Source organism: Oreochromis niloticus, linkage group LG7 (assembly GCF_001858045.2).
Source record: "Oreochromis niloticus isolate F11D_XX linkage group LG7, O_niloticus_UMD_NMBU, whole genome shotgun sequence".
NCBI classification, from domain to species: Eukaryota; Metazoa; Chordata; class Actinopteri; order Cichliformes; family Cichlidae; genus Oreochromis; species Oreochromis niloticus.
Window position 1 is genome coordinate 58815018 of NC_031972.2, and position 20285 is coordinate 58835302.

Here is a 20285-nt window from a genome sequence, read left to right on the forward strand (position 1 = left end):
CTTTGTCATCAGTGATTTATTATTTGACGATTTCCTTGTAGAAACACCTGGACTGTTTGATCAAGTAAATACAGAAAAAAAAAGTCACATACATTCAGATAACATGAGCACCTATTTGTTAAATTCTTCCATTCCAAGTTCCTGGCTTTATACAGCACAATTAAAGATGATGATAAGGAAGTAGTACAAGGCAGGTCCAGCAACCTAATTAATCAGTGTTTACAGTCGACAAACTAGTATAGATAACAGAGTGGTGAACAGGCAAGAATTAGTTTGTATGCTTTCATCAAAAACGAAGTTTTAGGCTACAGCCACTGCTCCAATTATAGATATGCAATTAACATACCCTGAATATAATGGAAAATGCTGTCGCTTGTGACATACGAATTGATCTTCCTGAAACATAAAATTAGACCAAAGAAGTAATTTATCAAATCAAACCTTTTCCTATTGAAAAGGTGGACATGTTGCACCACATTTTTGCAAAAATAAATGGGGTTTTCCACCTTTGCCACTGAGAAATGTGTTGCCCTCACTCCTGAGTAAAAGCTATATTATTTACTATGGAATTGTATCCTTTGTCTAAAAACATAATACTGAAACAAATGAAATCTCACCTATGGATTTTGTATTCATTTTACTCCTTTGGCACAAAAACTTAATATTCTCTGGTTCTTTAAAAAAATATGGGTTTAAAAGGAGCTGAAGCTACAGCAAAGGAGAACAGAGAATATGACTATTCACTCCAGATTCACCTGCATTATGCTGAACTGAATTCATTAGACATGGATATTAGAAATATGAAAGAAAAGAAGCACTAAATTTAAAACATTAAACACAGTCAACTTGAACTAGAACAAATTTATGTCAATCATTTGCAACAGGCAACACGGATGAAAGGAACATACAGGTGGATGTATCAAATCTATATATTATATTTACAACCAAATCTAAAATTATTCGTAAGTCTACTGATAAATTTTCTACAAAAATTGCATAACAATGTGCTCTCTTAACATGTAAATTTCTGAAATATGCATATTCTGCATATTTTCTCGCTTCTCGTCTGACAAATTGAGTTTTGCCTATGATAAATACCCCTTCCCTCCCATCAAACAAACAAACAAAAGAAATACATAGAAAACTCAAACGCCACGCTACATTGTATCCTACCAGTGCCGGTGGAGAAAGCTACCCGGTTTTTACCTCTATGGGGTGGTCTTTGAGTTTTGCCTCTTTAAGGCACACTCTCAAAGTCTCCCATTAAGTTTCTGCGCTGTGTTACAAACGGAGAATAGTTCTTGGCAAGAGACACCAATAGGTACTGTTCAAGTCATTAATGAATAAAGGTTGTGTTCAAAATACCATTAAGATAGAAATCTCAACATTATAGAAAATGTTCCATCTTGAAACTGTGAGCAAAGGTTGGTTGACCATTTGCACTTGGTATGTTTAGAGTGTGATCATGCCCAATTCTAGGACACAAAGAATAACATAGCATAATATATCAATCAGTGTTTATTGTGGGTGCGGGTGTAGTTGTCCCTGCCTCTAGTTCCTGCCTCAGCGTGGACTGTCAGAGGTTTTCGTGGCTTCAGTCTGGGAGTCTGGGGCTTTTCCTAAATCGTCTCCCTTTTTATGTTTCCTAGCATGTTTATATTTGTCCACATATGCCTTAACCAGATTTCCAACTTTCACTGGGTTGATTTCTCCACTCTTGCTGTGGCACACCTGAGAAAAAGATATTTTAAAAATGTTACCAGAGACACCGAGAAACTCCTGGGTCACACCTAAAAAAAAACATGTTTAAGCAAATAAAGAATTAAAAAGAATTTTATCATCATCATCATCATCATATTTTTCTAACCCACCTTCTGGACGGCTTTGCGAAGAATCTCCTTGTATTCATCCTTATTGATATCTCTCCTTTGGTAGAAAGGTTTGATAGCTAGCTTAACTTCTTCTATCGCTCTCTCCTGCATGTGCAGCTTTTTCAAATACTGTTAGGAGAAGTAGAATCATAATTTATGCAATGACATAATTTTTCCACACGTTCATTTTGAAACTAACATTTCTGCATGCTTTTTCTTTCATTCTTTTCATTGAAACAAATTCATTCTTCAGGCTAGCAGCATGGAACATTTGTGCAATTAATTTTCACACATTTTCCAAAGTGTCATCCAAGCAAGCCCAAACATGAAGCATGGTGTCACAATCTTTCTCTTTCTTTCGAATCAGGGTGACTGGCCAGAGAAGTGATTTTGCACAACATAAGGTGAAGCTGAATGTTGACATTTCCTGCAAATAAAAGGCTACCATGTCTTCCTTTCATTTTGTTGGGCACTTTTTAAATAATTACAGTTGTAAAATAATGATGAAAAAAAGAGAAAGAAACAGCTTTATTAAGTTACAGGAAGTGTCACCTTTTACAGTTAACATCTAATCAGTTCATCCATGTATCTGAGTTATCTGAAAAGATTCCTATACAGCCTTCAAGGGATAAAGTTAGTGGGAATGGCCCACACCAGCAGCACCCCCCCCCAAAAAGAAAATATCAGTCTGCAGATTAAAATTAAATAAATAATCTGTAATAAAGCTGAAAAATGCATTTCTATTCACCTTGTCTTTCCTTGATATATCTCCTTCTTCTGACTCTCCTTGTGCAGTGGCTGATAACTCCCCAGAATGAAGACCATCAGATTTAGAGGAAGTACTGAGAAGACCATCAGCACATTTCTTGGAGGGGTCACTAACAGCTGCAGTGATATCCTGTAAAAGTCAAGGGAGATTATACAGTGACCACCACCTACAAAAATTCAAAATATTCCATCATATAAACACACAGAAAATTGTGGTCATGAATTTAAAATAGTCACACTCCAAATGCACAACTATTTAAAATTCCAATTCAATTTATACATATTTGTCCTATACTTAACAACTTGTGTTTTATTGTGTGTCTATACAAATAATTACTAATACTGATGGGTCTAAAACAATACTGTTGTGTATCTTACAGAGACTTGTATGGGGACACAGTTTATAATTACTGCTTACATGCAGACAGTTCTACTTTCAGTTACTCTGAAACTGCTTTGGTATCAGTTTCACTTTCTATCACATGACTATAAAAAACACCAAACTTGCTTCTTCTGGATAAACACTGCCACCTTCCTACGAATATTGCCATTACATAAGAAATAGCACATGCAAAACATATCTGGTAAATACTGCAGTGGCAAGTAGCTCAGACCTACCTGACTGGATGCCTGGACTGTCAAAGAAGGTCTGCGAGCCCCTTCCTGCTTTAGCTTCAGTTTATATAGAGCAAGCTCTGTGTAAGGGGGTGAAAAGGAAAGCACAAAAACACACAAACACACAATTAGCTGCATAAGATACACAACACACCTCTGATCTCTGCTCATCTTTATTCTTGTACTGTAAAACATTAGTTCTGCATGACTTATGGTAAAAAAAAAAAAAAAAAAAATTATTTATTTACATATTAAAAGTCTTTGCTGAAAGACTAGAAAAAGCTGCTAGAAACAGTGTTCAGAGCAGTCTGAAGCTTGAGCTTTCAGCTTATAGGGAACAGTAGTATCCAGGCTACATTTGACAGCAAATAAGAAAAAGCACTTTAATTAAATCACTCAAATCACTTAAATAACTCAAACAACCATTTCTAAAGCCATTTAAAAATAATAGAGTCACTTAAATGAAAACACATTAGTTAGCATGATATAGTAAAGTAACAATATACCACTTACTGCTCGCAGACTTCTCTGGTTGAGGACCCTCGGGCTCCTGTATATTCCAGGTAACACGCTTCACTTGTGTTTTGGATGTTTTTGCTCCTGCTATTGTTGATATCTGCTGTACCTCATTCTTCCCTTCCACCACTTCTTTCTCTTGTATGACAGCTGCACCACTACTCTCTGTGTGCTCAGATTTCACGTAATCCAAGCTGTCTAGCATCACATCAATATTAAAGTCATCATCAGAGTCTGAAGGCTGCTGAACTTCCAGTTTTACAGGGACAGTCAATTCAGTGTTTTGATGTTTGGCCACGGCCAACGGCTGAGTCTCAGAGACTGTGTCCTGGTGGCTTTCGTCTGCAACAGGCGGGGTCAGCATAGAAAAGGAAGTATCAGGGGCTAAGCTGGATACAGAGACTGGCTCTGATTTAACAATGGGAATTTCGCAAGTCTCAGTCTTAACGGGGACTTCGATATCCTCTTTGCTTACTGCCAAAGAACAAGTGTCTGTTTCCTCTTTCTTAATCAATATACTAATAGGATCATCTTCAAACATGTCAACCGATGCCTGTTTTTCTTTCTTAATGTCTTTTTTACCCTTTGCTTCTTTTGTAATTTCTGTAGTTGTGGACTGGCTCTCTGCACTAAGGACTTTGTCCGGCTTTTTTACTTTAGAGGTGAAAGAACAGGATGGACCCTCCTTTTTATTCACTTTGGCTTCAACTTTTTCATCTTTACTGTAGCTTTGAGAAACATCTTTCTCTTTTTTCTTGTCTTGCAACCTCTTTGCGTCTTTGGAGGATGAAAGAGAAGTTTGGTGTGAGCTTTTGGATGATCTTTCTTCTTTCCTTTTCTCTCTTGAACTGGATCTAGACCTGTTTCTCCTCTTCTCTTTAGATCGTGACTCCACCTTGTCTCTTGAAGAGAGAGACGAATGTTTGCTGTGTTCTCTCCTCCTCTCCCTGGATCTGGACCGGGATTCTGACCGACCATGCTTACGGTCCCTTGATCTAGATCGGGTTCTGGACCTGGAACGTGAATTGGACTGGGATTTTGAGCGAGACCGACCACGTCTTTTGTCTTTTGAAACTCGTCGTCTTTCGTGGTCTCTCTCTTTGTCATCACTTCTCTCCTTGCTCCTTCGTTTATGCTTCTTCCTCATTAAACGGTCTCTACTGCTGGAGCTGGAAGCAGACCTAAAATGTCCACAATTATTAATCATTCCAGTGAAGGTCAAAATAAAACACAGTATCACTGCCTTATTAGTATAAAGTATATTTGAAAAACTGTTATACATTTACCTGGATCGCCTTCTTCTCCTTTCATCTTTTGATCGTGACCTGGACCGCCGTCTCTTTCTGTGAGTCCTATCAAGGGAATTGGGTTGAGAACTGTCTGAGCTTGAGTGTGCCCTATTCCTCTCTCTAGACCGTGATCGCCTGGAAATCCTTTCTTTCTCCTCACGGTCTATTTCTTTCTGCTTTGTGACATGTCCGGAACCAAGCTGATCTCCTCTCCTGCCTCTGTCTGTCTCAGATCCACTGGAGGGCTGCTCCTTCAAAGCTTTGGAGCTTTTCTTCTTATAGTCCAAATCTCTTGATGGGGACTTTGAGCATGACATAACATGTGATTTAGTTTCTTCCTTTTGTTTCCTCTTGACAGTTGTAGAGTTATCCACTGATGAATCTTCCTTATCCTTTGAGAGAGATCTGCTGGGAGTTCCAGCACGCTGTCCACTCTTTGCCTCTCGAGTCTCTCTCCCAGTCTTTACAAGATCCAGAGTTTGATCAGCAGGTGGTGTAGTGTCTGTCGTCTCTGAATTAAAAAATCTGTCACCATGGATTTCAGATTCACCTGCATTTTCACAAGGTTCTTTCTTAACTTTGTCAAGTGATACAGTTTGTTCTTCAGTCTTTATGCCTGATAGTCTTGATTCATTTTCAACCTTTACATTGTCCTCCAAGAGTCTGGCCCCAGATGTGGATTCCTGAGCTATCCCTGGTCCTTCCTGTGTGACCTCAATCTCTGATGTTTCAGTCTTCACCTGTACCAGGTCCTGCTCGTTTTGCATTATAGTCTCTTTGTTACTTAGACTAGGAGGCTTCCTGTCAAGTGTGACATACTGAGAAGTGCCATCTGGGCTTGTCCCCTCTGTTTCGTCACCTGAGCTGCTTGATTCTGACAGAGTAGGATTAAAGGGATCATATATATTATCTTGCTCCTTACTACCCAGACTACGTGATGCCAAAAGCATTTGTTTATCCCTGTCCAATTGTCTCTTTCTAGCTTCATCATCCTTTTTCCTCCAGTGTTCCTGGAAGGCACCTACACTAGAAGAGGATGATGCAATGCCTAGCCGCCTTGATTGCCATGGGTTCCCACTAGAGTTGATGCGGAAGCTCACTGATGATGATGATGATGACGATGACGATGACGAGGCATATCGTGGCTGGCCAGCGGGACACCCAGTGGACGAGGATGACGAGAATGAATTAGAGAAAGCTGAAGATGAGCTACCTCCATCAGGCCTGTGCCTCGGGGCCTGACCGTCAGCCTGGCCCCTTTGCCGGTCTACACTTTGCTGCCTTCCTTTGTCCCCAGAAAGATTATTCATGCCTGTTTCAGGCATGCCATAACCATTACCATTAGGGGTAGAGCTACTACCCCGACCCCTGCTGCCACTAACTTTATGACTGCCATCTTGACTAGTGCCATCATTTGTCATGCCACTACTTTCCCTTTTTATTTTTGGTATTCTAGGAAGTTCTGACACATCTACCCACATGGGTTTTGTAGGTGCCTTTTTAGGTTGGCTTTGTGATGGGATCATTCCCTTGCTTTTGGAGCTGGACTCTGCAGTGGGACAGACAGATGACAAGCCTTTCCTATGGACTCCAAATCCATTGCTTACCCGGTGATTAGAGGGTGTGGGTCTGTTTGGACGAGGTGGATGCAAACCTGGATGCCCTCTGAGATCAGAATGGAGAGGTGTTTGTATGTGGCTAGTTGAAGAAGCTGCTAAAGGAGGTAACCGAGTTGAGCTCTGGGACAATGGTGTGCTCACAGAGGCACAGGAGGGCCCTGGTTGATCTCTGTCGTAGTGCACAGACAGAGAAGTGTCTCCTAGACCTCCTGACATCCCTGGGCTGTTTGCATCTCCAGAGCTACTGCTTTTTCTACTGCCTGGTATTAATGAAGATGGCATCACTGTAACAGAAGAAAAGAAAAATGAAACAACTTTAGTTTTCTTGCTAAAATTAAATTAAAGCATTTTAAGGTTTATTATATAATTATCATGGTACTTTTTAAAAAAATATGGACCTCTGCCATGAGGTATCAGGCTATTCTAACTAGAACCGCAGTTAAACTAAAGCAGATCTAGTTCATTTGCCGCTAGCTCAGCATGGCTGCAAAGACCAACAAAGTATACTATCTCACAGCAGAAGCAGATACTAAACTGCCTGTTCACTCGGCAAAAAATAATAATAATTTAATGTTGCAGTAAAATATAAACAGTAGTATTTAAGACCAAATGTGTGCACCCCGAATGTAAATGTGTGGGAAATACTGCACACAGCTAGAAAATACAAATACACACAATATAAATCCATTTCATAGTCTGGATATGTGACACAAAAATGTATGACATACACTTACTTGGCTTGGTAGCTTTAAGCGAACCATCTCGATTAATGACGACATCAGAGCTGTCCATCAAGAGCATGCTCTGTCCTGATAGGATGCTGCCCAGCAGATCAGGCACAGGAGCTGCCTCCACAACACCTCCTGATGGGTGGGCATCCATACCCCTCCTGGTATAGCATAGCAAACCTTCAATAAGATTTGTGAAGTATTTACGGATATAAATCAAACATAATGTTTGTAGATTCATATGTGCATTACAGATATGTTTTAACAGTCACCAGAAATCTCAAGCTCTAAAAATTGGCAAGTTTTCATCTCCTATCTGTAGCAGATTTAATATTCTACACCTATAACCAAGGGTGAAAGATGGTCACAACAGATGGCACAGAGAGGGGAATCTTTCCAGACATTTGCATGTTATGTTCAAAAACCACAATCAACATAAAAGTAGCTGTCGGTGTGGCCATTCATTTTGATAAACAACAGATAGCACAGTAGCACAGATCCAGCTAACGCTGCCTGTATTTGATTAGTTTGTTTTATACAATAATTATACAGATGAATTAACTATGAATGTCTGAGCATGAGCAAAGCAAACAAATACCGCAAGCTTTAATCAACTTTTCAGTTGTTTTTAACCTAATCCATGGTCCAAGGGTAAACAGGAAATGGTACCTGGAAAGGCTTGCAGTGATTGGTCGAGCCACAGGCTGATGAGAGCGAAGCGCTGAGCAGGAGATCCCTCGTCTCTTGGCCTCCAGTAGCGATGAAACATGAGCCTGCTGTTCATCCTCCTCACTGGTCAAATGGACACCATAGATTCAAAAAGAAAAGAAAAAAAGTTAGCTTATTACAGTGGTTCCCAAACTTTTTTTTTTTTGCTAGGCTCCCCTTTGTTTTACAAGACCTGCAATAAATTACAGGTTACAATAAAATAAACCACTACCTCTTTTAGATGACAGAAAAACAAAACATCTTTATGGTAGGGCTGTGCGATATGACCAAAATCTCATATCCCAATATTAAGACATCTATCGTCCGATAACGATATAAATCACAAAAATGTAACATTTTCTGTAAATTCTGTGAATGTCGGGCAGCTCGACTTGCGTGAAGTGTTTCCAGCTGGGCGTCGCGTACCTGGAGTCGAGTGTTTTAACTGATGCATGAAAGGATACATTTTTAGACATAGGTTGTAATGGCCACCGTTTTCTTTGTGAGTATTTATTACACAGCGTGCTGCGGGGAAAAGCCTGTTCTAACGTTTGAGTCTAAGGTTCATTTTTTAGCACCTGACGGCTCTTTTTTGCTTCTCATCCGTAAATACTCTGCATCTTTCACGTGATTCAGTTTATTTTGAAAAGTCTCAACAGGATCTTGAGCTTTATTGTGAAAGGTTTATGTGGAAAATAAACAAGCGGACACGAGGTGGTTGTTGTTGCTAACGACAACGCATAAAAACAAGCACTTGTCCGTCTGTAGTGTGGTTATATAAAATATAAGAGAAAGAGAGAACTTTCGGAAATTAATATAGCCACTACAGTGACCATCAAAACGATGAAAAAATATTGCCGTAAACAGTTTATTTTGCGACACCACGAAACAAACGATAGCATAAAATGAAACGATAGACGTTTTTATATTGTCATCCGATATATATCGTTATATCGAACAGCCCTACTTTATGGTGTAATTATTTTACGTACAGTTGTTTTTTTTAACCGTGTAAGAATATTCAACACTGCTATCAATACTTCTAACCGCATAAGCTTAATGACACAGTGAGACATACAGGTGCAACTCAAATTTTGAAAATCCTGAAAAACGTCAATATTTTCCATTAATTATTTAAGAAATTAAACATTCAACATATTCTGCACTTGTGATATGTAAAAAACAAAAACACTTTATTTTTCATTTTTATAATTGGCAGTTTGATAAATATTAGAAGATTTCATTTCAAGCCTGAATAAACTGCTGTTCAAACAGGTAAAATAGCAAATGGTTTGCTGACTGTGTCATTGCTGTCATGGGCCAGTCACCCAGTCTTTCCTGAAACCCAGAGACAATCTATGGTTTGCTGCCAAGATGAAAATGAGAAACACCCAATTTTAAAAATACAGATGAGCTAAAGGCTGCTACTAAAGCAACCAATAACACCACAGCAGTGCAAAAAGCTGATCGCTTTCATGCTACACTGCACTGACACAATAATTTTCTTAGAAATCTGTCTTCGATTCGACAGAATCGACTTCGAGAAAAAGAAATAAAAAGAAAGGCTTGAAATATTTCACTTTGCACGTAACAAATATAGAATTATATGAAGGCTGACCATTTTTAAATGAAACTACATAAATATAAACTTAATGATATTCTAATCTTTGTATATAGAGCTGTATGTAAACAGTATCTAAACTAAATAGATCATATTCAGAGAGTCTCTTACCGATCCACAAATGGATCCAAATCAAATGGGTCTCCATAGATAGAGAGGGATGCAGCTCCTATGTCAGCACGCATATTGCTTAGTGTGTGATCTGATGGCCTATAAACTGTTGGAAGCGACGAGCTCTTCTTGTCCTTTACAATTCCAAGACTATTAGCGATACGGCTTCGTGGAGTGGCAACCTTCTTCATCATCTAGCAGGAAAAGAGAGTTTCTCTTGAAATCTTTCATAGGACTACAAAAGAAATTTTCATTGCGGAAATGAAAATGAAGAATGTTTAAAATCACACATATAAATGTTTGATGTTGACAATAGACTTACCATCCTTTTCCTAGATTTATTCCTCCTTGCTTTTCGTTTCCTCCTCTTGACTCCTGTGCTAGGCACTTTACCATTTTTAGCAGATGTCTTCCTACTTTTTACCTTTTTGTGCTTTCCTGGACAGGTGACGAAACAGAGGGGGGGAAAGCATTTTATCATCAGAAGCAACTTCTTCAGTTTCTTCACACATCATCTGTTCATGCAGGTACTTTTATCTAAAATAATTCCTTCATATATGTCCTTACTTACCAGTCTTGCGTTTACGGCTAGATGCCAAACGAGGTGTTAAGTCCCGTATGTATACAGCTGTGTTGAGCCCAGCAACCACAGCATTAATCGTTTCATCCAGCCAAGTGGACTGCATCAGATATGTCGGGGCCAGCTAATGGGGAAAGGTTTGGGTTACTCCATTGCTTTGCTTTCACAACATTCTGCAAACTTGACTCTCAAACATTAAATGCTACTTAGCAAAAACTTATTAGTTGGCATTTAAGACATTTAAAAGTCAAAAATGCATGCCTTTTTTTTGCAGTCAATAGGACTAAAGTATATTATCCAGATACATGACAATACCAACAGCAGTCCCACACTGCATACCTCCACCAGGGCTGAAAATTTGCAGAAAGTTTGCAAGCAAATCTGTCCATGACTTTTTGATAAATCCTTCTAACAGCTAAAAAACAATCAAGCTGCTCCAATCACATAATCCCCTTGGTGGAGGTAATAGGTGTTTAATGGTATTAATAAATGTATTCCGCACAACAAATAACTTTGTTAAGCTTTGACACAATAAGCTGCAAAATCCAACAACACATGAATGCAACAGTAATGAGTTAGAAAATAAGCCAAGACAGAAGCATCACGCTTCATGCCAAACCTGCGACGTGCGTGCCTGTGTGATGCGATGTCGGTTGACATTGGCTCGGACCCTCTCACTCTGCTGGGTACGGGCAATGGCTCTGGTGGGGCCTGAAGCACGGGCTCGTGATCGACTGGTGGCAGGGCGTGCAGTAGAAGGTAGGCTGTCGGCATCACTGAGTTCCTCAGCTGAACCTCCTGATGAAAGGAGATTTTAAAGTTTGATTTGTGAAAGGATGTATATTAGGGTGCTGAAGAATTAACAAAACACATTTTTTCCCGAAATCTTTTTTTTTTTTTTTAAAGAAAATTAAAGGTATAAACATCAATTACACAAAGAATAGATTTTTAAAAGCAAGATAAAACAAATTTTAAGCCAACAGGGATACTATACAGTATATATACAAAACTGTATATTTATTTAATTAACATTTAGGTTTTGTTTTTAATTACTATCAGTGAATGATCACTTGTTGCACAAAGAACTTCATTAACTTAAAGGCTTACTTGAGTTACGGTTGTTGGCTTCACACTCAGGACAAAACCATTCCTCTACAGGAACAGAGTCAAGAGGCGGCGTGAGGCACTCCATGTGATATCTATAGAATAAAACACTTTACTGATAAATATGCACGCTAATGCATGAGTCACAATATGAAGGCTATTTAGCAATGATAACTGGGTTGGGCGATTGGACGAATACATCGACTACCGACGATAGTTTTTACAAAGGCGATTTATTTATTTATTGGACCGTGAGTAAGTTTGTTAATAATGATGGAGCTAACAGAAGCAGTCAACAGAAAAAAATAATAGCGCTGTTTTAACAGCACCCTCTTTCATCTGCAAGCGAAATACACCCTCCTCAGAGTGCGCCCAAATGCTTGTTGATGGAGCTGCAGAAGCTGATGATGGCCTATCATACTCAACCGGATGGTGGACATGTACATGCTCATGCAAGTTACCCATGTTTGAGTACTTTGCTCGCACTATACGTCTGCACAAGTGGCACACCGCTTTGGTTACATCCTTGGGTTTACCTCTTTCATCTGGTTTAAAGCCAAAGAAATCCCAAATTGGTGACAATATATTTTTTTTAGTGCTGTCAGCGTTAACACGCCATCATCACGACTCACATGATTAACAATTAACCCATCTGGAGCGCAGACTGAGTCAAAATCCCTGAATTGTCTCTGTCAACGCATTTCGGCAAATTATGTTCATTCTGTGCTCCAGATGGGTTTAAAGTGTTAAAAATTTTAATTGTGATGACCGCATTAATGCTGACAGCGTTTTGTTTTTGGGGGGTTTTTTTGGAAACTAGTTAAACTAGTTAAATGTCCATGTTTGGACTTCTTCTGTGTTGTAAACGCGCAAATCAGTCCGTGCATGATTACATAGCCCCGCCCATCAAAAAGTCTACACATGCACGAATATATCAGTGATTGTTGGACTGACGATTGCTGGTTGTAAAATTTTTACATATCGCCCAACCCTAAATGATAATGTAAACCTCACCCTGCATCACAGCCATCACATAGCAGCAGGCGGTCCTCTCGGTCACTGCCCCCACAAACCTCACAGTTGGTCTGCTCCAAGTCCAAATTAACTGTTTCCTCTTGCCCTTCCTTCACAGGCTTTTGTACAGTTATCTAAAAAGAAGCAATAATCATAAAGACACATGGGAAAATAGAAAACATAACACAATGTACTTTGAGTAAAATGAGTTAATAATTGTTTCAAACTCACCATTTTTTTCACTTTGCCTCCATAACATTTCCTAAGGTATATACTGTTAAAGGCCATACGGTCGACAGGACACGAGTTTGCATTCTGGAGGAGAAAAAAAAATACACTATAACTGAGCCGTTGACCTTCCTCTACCACAAAAGCATAAAACTGCAGAGTAAATGGCGATTATTAAAAAATGTAATACACGATCAATCTTATACTGCCAAAAATTATTAATTCTGATCAAACCGGCTTTATACCAGGGCGACAGTCATTTTCTAATATTCTCCGCCTACTTAACATTCTATATGCATCAGAGCCATAAGAAAAGTCAGAAATAATAATTTCTCTTGACGGAGAAAAGGCCTTCGACCGTATAGAATGGCCATATCTCCATGCGGTCCTAAATAGATTTGAATTTGGCCCATTGTTTCGAAAATGGATTCAAATACTGTATTCCTCTCCGGTTGCAGCAGTGAGGACAAACAATGCAACTTCTGACTTTTTTCAGCTTAGTAGAGGCTGCAGGCAAGGCTGTAGTTTATCTCCCTATCTTTTCAACTTAGCTAAAGGTTCGATTACTATCACTCTTAGGGAGGACAGTCAGGTTGCCGGAATCTCTAGGGGCAGGACAGTGCACAAAGTATCATTGTATGCAGATTAGAGATGGCACGATACCACTTTTTTATGTCCGATACTAGGGGTGGGCGATATAAACGATATACGATAGAAATGATATAAATTTGGCCAACAATAGAGATTTTGACTATATCGCTCTATCGCGATAGCGCATGTTGATGATGTCATCAAGCTGCGCCTATTTTGGTCGAAAGCATCGCAGCGGCTAAAACCATTATCATCTGCAAATTATGCCGGGCGACAGTAATAGCAAAGAGGCGAAGCACTTTTGAAATATGGGGAAAGCCAAAAACTGCGCTTCCTCCACTTCCGTAACATTGATTCATTAATGTTGAATTCTCTCGCAGCTGCTCTATTCCCATGTTGTTGCAGTATATTAATGTCTAACCTTGTATTGTGGATGAATAATCTCAGTTGTTCTCCTGACTGAAGTTTGGCCCGTGTATAGCATCCTGCCATGCGATTGCATTTGTCCCTAACCACCAGAACGTTTATTGAGTGGAAAAAAAGTTGGCGTTCATCCTCCAGCTTCACTGTGCTAATGTTATGCTAACATAGCTGTGTCGCTAGCAATCACGTAGCACAACATTATATACCAGGTAGTCCAACTTCAGTAACCCTGCAAACGCCACTGCTGTTTAGTTTTCTGTCTTCATTTATGTTGTAAGTGTTAGCAGAGCTGTACGTTTTAATTAGTTTCAAAAATACGGATATCATAAATTTGGATATCTGCCGATACCGATATGAATCCGATATAGTGTGTTTTTTAATCAATAAAACTGTTTTGTTAATATCTTGCTGCTTTTTGTATAAGTTCATACTCAAGTTAAAAAAAACAAAAAAAAAACACTAAAGCTATTCTGTTATACCTGTATGCAAAAAATACACTGCACCCAAAATATTTCATAGTTCAGCAATACTGATCAATCTAATAAACTTAAACCTACTCCATCCTCTAAAACCCCCAGCAAAAAAAAAAAAAAAAAAAAAAAAAAAGGGAACCACCCCCCACCCTCCACCTCGTGATGCTTAATCGACGTAATCAACTTTAATTTGATGCAGTGTGGAAAAAAAAAAAAGCACAGAAATCAATTATTTTTCAAGAATAATAAAATAGATTCAACATCTTTCTTCAACAGAATTGCAGACTGCACAGATGGTACCTTCCCAAAGGAAAAAGTACTATAGCTTACTAGGGTATATTAGACTTAATAGTTACTATATACAGTAATGGACTTCTATACATTTTACATCAGATTAAAACTTTGGGTGTAAGATTCGGATAATTATTTATTAAAAGCTAGACATTTTAAATGAGAATAAGAAAGAAAAGTATGTCTTTGTGCCCCCTTTTCCCTGTTCATGCCCTATCGGCCCCCCTGGCTAAACTTTGCTAGATCCGCCCCTGCACAGTTACCAGCCGTCAGCTACGTAGAAAAGGATCCTGGTGTAGAAAGTAATATTAAATACATTCTAACAACAGCTTATCAAGCTTAAACGTGCTGCTGTTGTTCAGCCGCTGGTTTCCTCTTTCTGGCGCGAAGTGGCAATAAACAAACAAGAGAGACGGACTCGCGACAGAAAAGCCGATCAGCTGATCATTGATCAGTTTCATGATTGAAGTAGCAACAGCAGAGGGAGGGAGAGAGAGGCAGTTGCTCCATATATCGGTTGTTAAGCTTAACGCAGGAATGCTTTATAAACATTCAGAGATGAACTTACACATTTGCTTTACTTCTTTCTGGGATAACTTCCTCGGAGATGAAATGCCGGATTGCTAGTGAGGCTACAAATACACACAGCCGCTCTATCATGTGACGCATACTGCTCCGACGTGCTACGGTTATGAGCAGAGTTACACCATGTCGCAATATTTTTGAGGTGGTTTTTTGATATTTAATGGATCGGATTACATTTTTTATTTCCCCCCGATATCCAATCCAGTAATTTACGTCAGTATCGGACCGATACCGATACGTAATATCGGATCGGTCCATCTCTAATGCAGATGACTTATTGCTGTATATATCTAATCCAACGGCATCAATCCCTAAACTGCTCAAGGTATTAGACCACTTTGGACGCATATCTGGATACAAATTGAACTATTCGAAAAGCCTACTGTTTCCTATTAATAACATAGAGCAAGATTTCTCTGCCTTCCCCTTTAAATTAGAAAAAGAAACGTTTAAATATTGGGGAATAAATATAACCCGCACAATGAACGAGTTGCGGATTCATAATTTTGACACTTTGTTAGAACAAACATCACAAGATTTTAAAAAATGGGCAACACTTCCAATCTCATTAGCAGGCAGAATAAATATAGTCAAAATGGCGGTCTTACCAAAATTTCTCTATGTTTTCCAAATGGTTCCTGTTTTCATAACCAAATCAAGTTTCAAAGATTTAGATAGATTAATAGCAACATTTATTTGGAAAAATTCAAATCCCAGAATGGAAAAAACATATTTGGAAGTACCAAAAGAGGCTGGTGGGCTAGGATTGCCAAATTTTATCGTTTACTACTGGGCGGCTAATATCACCAAATTATTGCATTGGAAATAGGTTTATGAAAATAGCGAGGGTGAGGCTTGGGTAAAAATGGAACTGATGTCTAATCCATTTCCCCTTTTAACCTCATCCCTAGCTCTAAATCAAAAACAGAAAATAACAAATCCAGTTGTAAGAACATCTATTAAAATATGGCTTCAATTCAGAAGGCATTTCTGTTTGCAACAGGTTAGTAATTTTTTCCCTGTTGCTTTTAACCTTTTTTTTGCCATCCATTTCAGATAAAGCATTCCAAATTTGGCATAATAATGGTTTGAAGTTTTTTTTACAATTTATTTTCAGGAGAAACTTTTAACACCTTTGACGCTTTGATGAGAGATTACAATATACCAACCTCACATATATTTAGATATATGCAAATACGAAGTTTTGCAAAAACATCGTTTCCTTCTTTTCCTTACCTACCTCCCAAAAATCAAGTGGATACTATTTTGGAAATGGATCCTTTTGGCAAAAGGCGAATCTCCGTCATATACAAACTGATACAGAGCTTAAGGCCTATTACTTGGGAAAAAACTAAAAATAATTGGGAAAAAGGCATTGGAGTGGATTTATCTGATGATGAGTGGAGATCTTGTTTGAATCGTATACATACTTCCTCCCTTTGCATTCGCTATGGTTTAATTCAGTTTAAAATTTTTAATTTTTAAAACTTCATTATACAAGAGAGAGGCTTTCAAAATTTTTCCCAGAAGCCAATCCTGCCTGTCCCAGGTGTGGACATAATCCAGCAAATGAGGGTCACATGATGTGGTCTTGTCCGAACCTGGATAATTACTGAGGAAATATATTTAAAGTATTATCTCATATCAGTGCGCAAAATTTAGTGCTTGATTTCCGCATTGGCATTTTTGGAGTTATGCCACCTCAATACGAAATTAGTAAATCTCAGGAAAATGCCATAGCATTTGCTACATTGCTTGCCCGTAGACTTATTCTATTCCACTGGAAGTCTGATAAGGCTCCTTCATACATACAATGGTTAAAGGAGGTGCTTTTTTTTTTAACCACTGGAAAAACTTAGATATAGAGTTCTCTCATCACAACAAAAATTCTCTGCGACTTGGAACCCATTTATTGACTATATAAAAACGTATTTTCCAGATGTGTAACATACATTTTTTGTTTGTTTTGTTCTGTTTCTCTTTACATGAGCCTCGGGTGGGAAGGGAGGGGGGGGGGGTCTTTTTGTTTTGTTTTTCTTTTTGTTTTTTGTTTTTTTATGTATAATCGCAACGTTTTCATTTTGTATTGTGACCATGATTTGTGTAAAGCGATTAAGTTAATATTTAAAGAAAAAAAAAAAATGTAAGACACTTCATAAGTAAACTTTTTCTTTGTTCATACATCATAAATTCAGACCCACCTTGGCCCATTCCAGGATGCAGTCGAAACAGAAGTAGTGCTCACAGTTCTCTGGTGTTGCAACAGGCTGGCTGTTGAGAGAGTTAAGGCAGATGGGGCACTTTTCTGCGTCCTCATCAGAGCTCATCACTGCAAGGTCCGCAGACATTCCTCCAAAAGCTCCATCTTCTGGCTGAGCATCTTCCTCTTCTTCTAGATCTAATGACCAGAAATATATTCTACATAAACAGGCATAAACAAAACAAAAGTGGTGCACAGAGTAGCATGCTTTGCACTTTAAAGTAAGATTTTAGAGCTTAGTGAGGCAACTTCAGGTGTCTACCAAAGACAGCTCATGCCTTACTGGGGAATATTAAACATTTAGACTCCTGTAAACCTAATCTGCTCCCAAGCAGGTTGTATTCAAGGTAAAAATTTAACACATACAAAAACCATCAACGACTCATTAATCAATACTGTGGAAACATTCGCTAATAATTCAATCGCTCTTCCTGTACGATAGTTTTAAAAGACTGAAGCATTGATGAGAAATACAGATCCTTAGGAAAAAAATGACTCTTTACTTTTTTCCTACTGATTCTCAGCAAATTTTACGCTTTTCACTTATGCAAAGCTGGGTCATGGTGGCTTAGCCAAACCAACATACACAGGAAACTCATCTCAGCTGCTTGTAACCAGGATCTTGTTCTTTCAGTCACTTCCCCAAGCTCATAAACATAGGTTAGCGTTGGGACATAGATCAATTAGTATACCAAAAGCTTTACTTTCTGGTTCAGCTCTCTCTTCACCTCAGTGGTCCAGTACAGTGCTCATATTACTGCTTCCCATCAACCACACTCTCCAACTTTCCATCACTTACAAACAAGAGCCCAAGATATTTAAACCTTTATGCTCCAGGCAACAACTCTCCCCCAAACCTGGACGGATCTGTCAACCATTTTCAAGTACAGAACAATAGGCTTTAATTTGGAATTTTCTCTTGCCTTAATAATAGCATTAGGTCTATTAAATTATACAGTCAGCATTTTGGCCAGCTTTCCTTCCTGGCTCTAACCAGACTTTTTCAATAAAGCAATTATACAGTAAAAGCACTTAAAGCACATACTCATTCATACCTCTTTTCTTTAACGTAAGATATGGCATTTCTCCTATCATATACACACTGCAGTGATACTACACATTTAAACTCATACTTCCATATTTTACAGTCTCTCTTTGTAAAATATGCCATTATGCTGTCCATTTTTGTAACTGATCATATGATACTAAACCACTTCTTTCATGTGAAGGTTGATGGTTTGATCCCACTCTACATGCCAAGTAACCTTGGCAGGATACTAACCCCATGTTGCCCTCCCGTGCATCCATCGGAGTATGAATGTGTGTGGATGTTAGTTAGGAAGCACTTAGAAACAGTAGAAAAAAGTGCTCATGTGAATGGGTGAATGTACAAGTTGTGTAAAGTGCTTTCAGTGCTCGAGTTCATTTACCATTTACCATGTAAACACAGTGATAGAGTAGGAAACCCTGAGTTAACTTAGCAAATTGAAAACCACCTTCATGAATCAACTAGCCTGACTGCTGATTTTAAGGTAAGCAAATACAGGTAAGAAAAAGATGTCCTAAGTATGCAAACTTGCTTCTCATATATGCTTATGATACTTAAGGTAAGATTCAGATCACAAAGATGTTCAGCCAACAAAAAATACATATCGAGTCACTCCTACCATCCTCTTCTTCATTGCCTTCTTCTTCTTCTTCTCCTTCCTCCTCATCTCCATTTACTTGCCCATCCTTTTCTTCATCCCCACTTTCAGATTCTCCCTCCTCAGACTCCACGTCTGAGTCATCAGAGTCATCTAAAGGGAAAGGTTAAAGTTTAAATAAAAAATAAAATAAAAAAAACACAGAAAATGCAGTTAAACTTTATGTGGGGCTCCCGATAATGGGAAACTACTACCTGATATGGCCCACAGTGCAGCTCTTTTTCCTCTACTGTGAGATGTGCTGCAATTGATCAGCTCATCTTGGCTGTCGTCTTCATCCATGGCTGACCATCAGAACAGCAGCAGTAGCAGCCTTTCTAAACCAATATAATAATTCAAAGATTTAACACAAATGTAGATGGTGCTTTACAAATATAAAAAGGTAACAACCGTTTTCCCCTAATGAAATAGATCATGATAAGCATGTATTGCTGATAACATGTATGGGAATCTACCCACTCCCCCCCCAAAATCAGGAATCGAAAATATGGACTCAGTGATGTATTACCAGAGTGAAGTGACAGTTCACTTTTGTTAAGCGACACAAGTGTCATATGACTGTATATGCAGTCATTTCTGAGACAATATTTTCACTCTTTTGATGGTTTTTAATTGCTTGCACACAAATAGAAGGGCTTTCCTAACGCCCGGTAGCTAAAGGACAATCTATGGACCCTGCAGGAGCTACATTTGTAAACAAAGAAGAAACTAGGCACCAAACATTGCGTTTTTCCTTTTCTCTCAGATAAAATAAGTATTCAGCACGTATATAAACATCCACTTTGAAGCTATCCGCTGCGACAAGAACATATCACTTTCTGTATATCTGTACTTACTTAACAAATGCCGCTAGCTAGTAACGTTAGCACCACTGTAGCATGTTAGCTAGCACTGGGACGCTAAAATTAGAAAACGTAAAGTACAAGCTGGCTTGAACTCTTTACTGAGAGCACTCAGTGTGTCCGTAATTTATTCAAACTCTCTCTTAAACCCACGCAACTGCGGCGTCCTATTAAAGCAATTAACAGTAATATAAGACCTACCCTATTCAGAGGTGTAGGGTATATGTTCAGAGTGATTTGAAGTCTCCACGGTTGTTGACTGACACCACCGGCTGGTTGGAGACGGAAATGGCCGAGTACAGTCAAAAGAAGTGGCTCTTAAAGAGATAGTGTCCTCTTATT

At 38.7% G+C, this 20285-nt stretch overlaps 1 protein-coding gene across 4 annotated transcripts; it reads right to left on the bottom strand.

Moving 5' to 3' along the window:
• Position 1: 1 nt before the first annotated feature.
• Positions 2-20285, bottom strand: phrf1 (PHD and ring finger domains 1). 4 transcript variants are annotated; one of them, XM_025909485.1, is made up of 19 exons: positions 20145-20285; positions 19296-19418; positions 19063-19194; positions 17337-17533; positions 12776-12859; positions 12545-12678; positions 11534-11625; positions 11061-11224; positions 10418-10550; positions 10169-10284; positions 9847-10040; positions 8076-8198; positions 7407-7567; positions 5057-6962; positions 3768-4951; positions 3258-3334; positions 2620-2769; positions 1872-2000; positions 2-1731 (listed from the first exon to the last, which is right to left on the bottom strand). In XM_025909485.1, exons 2-19 carry the CDS (start codon positions 19381-19383, stop codon positions 1564-1566), a joined length of 5232 nt encoding a protein of 1743 aa, XP_025765270.1. In that variant the 5' UTR covers positions 19384-19418; positions 20145-20285; the 3' UTR covers positions 2-1563. The 4 variants fall into 4 exon arrangements, with proteins under 4 accessions (XP_025765270.1, XP_005471055.1, XP_025765268.1 ...); XM_005470998.4 differs by having other exon boundaries at positions 7413-7567; positions 11046-11224; XM_025909483.1 differs by having other exon boundaries at positions 11046-11224.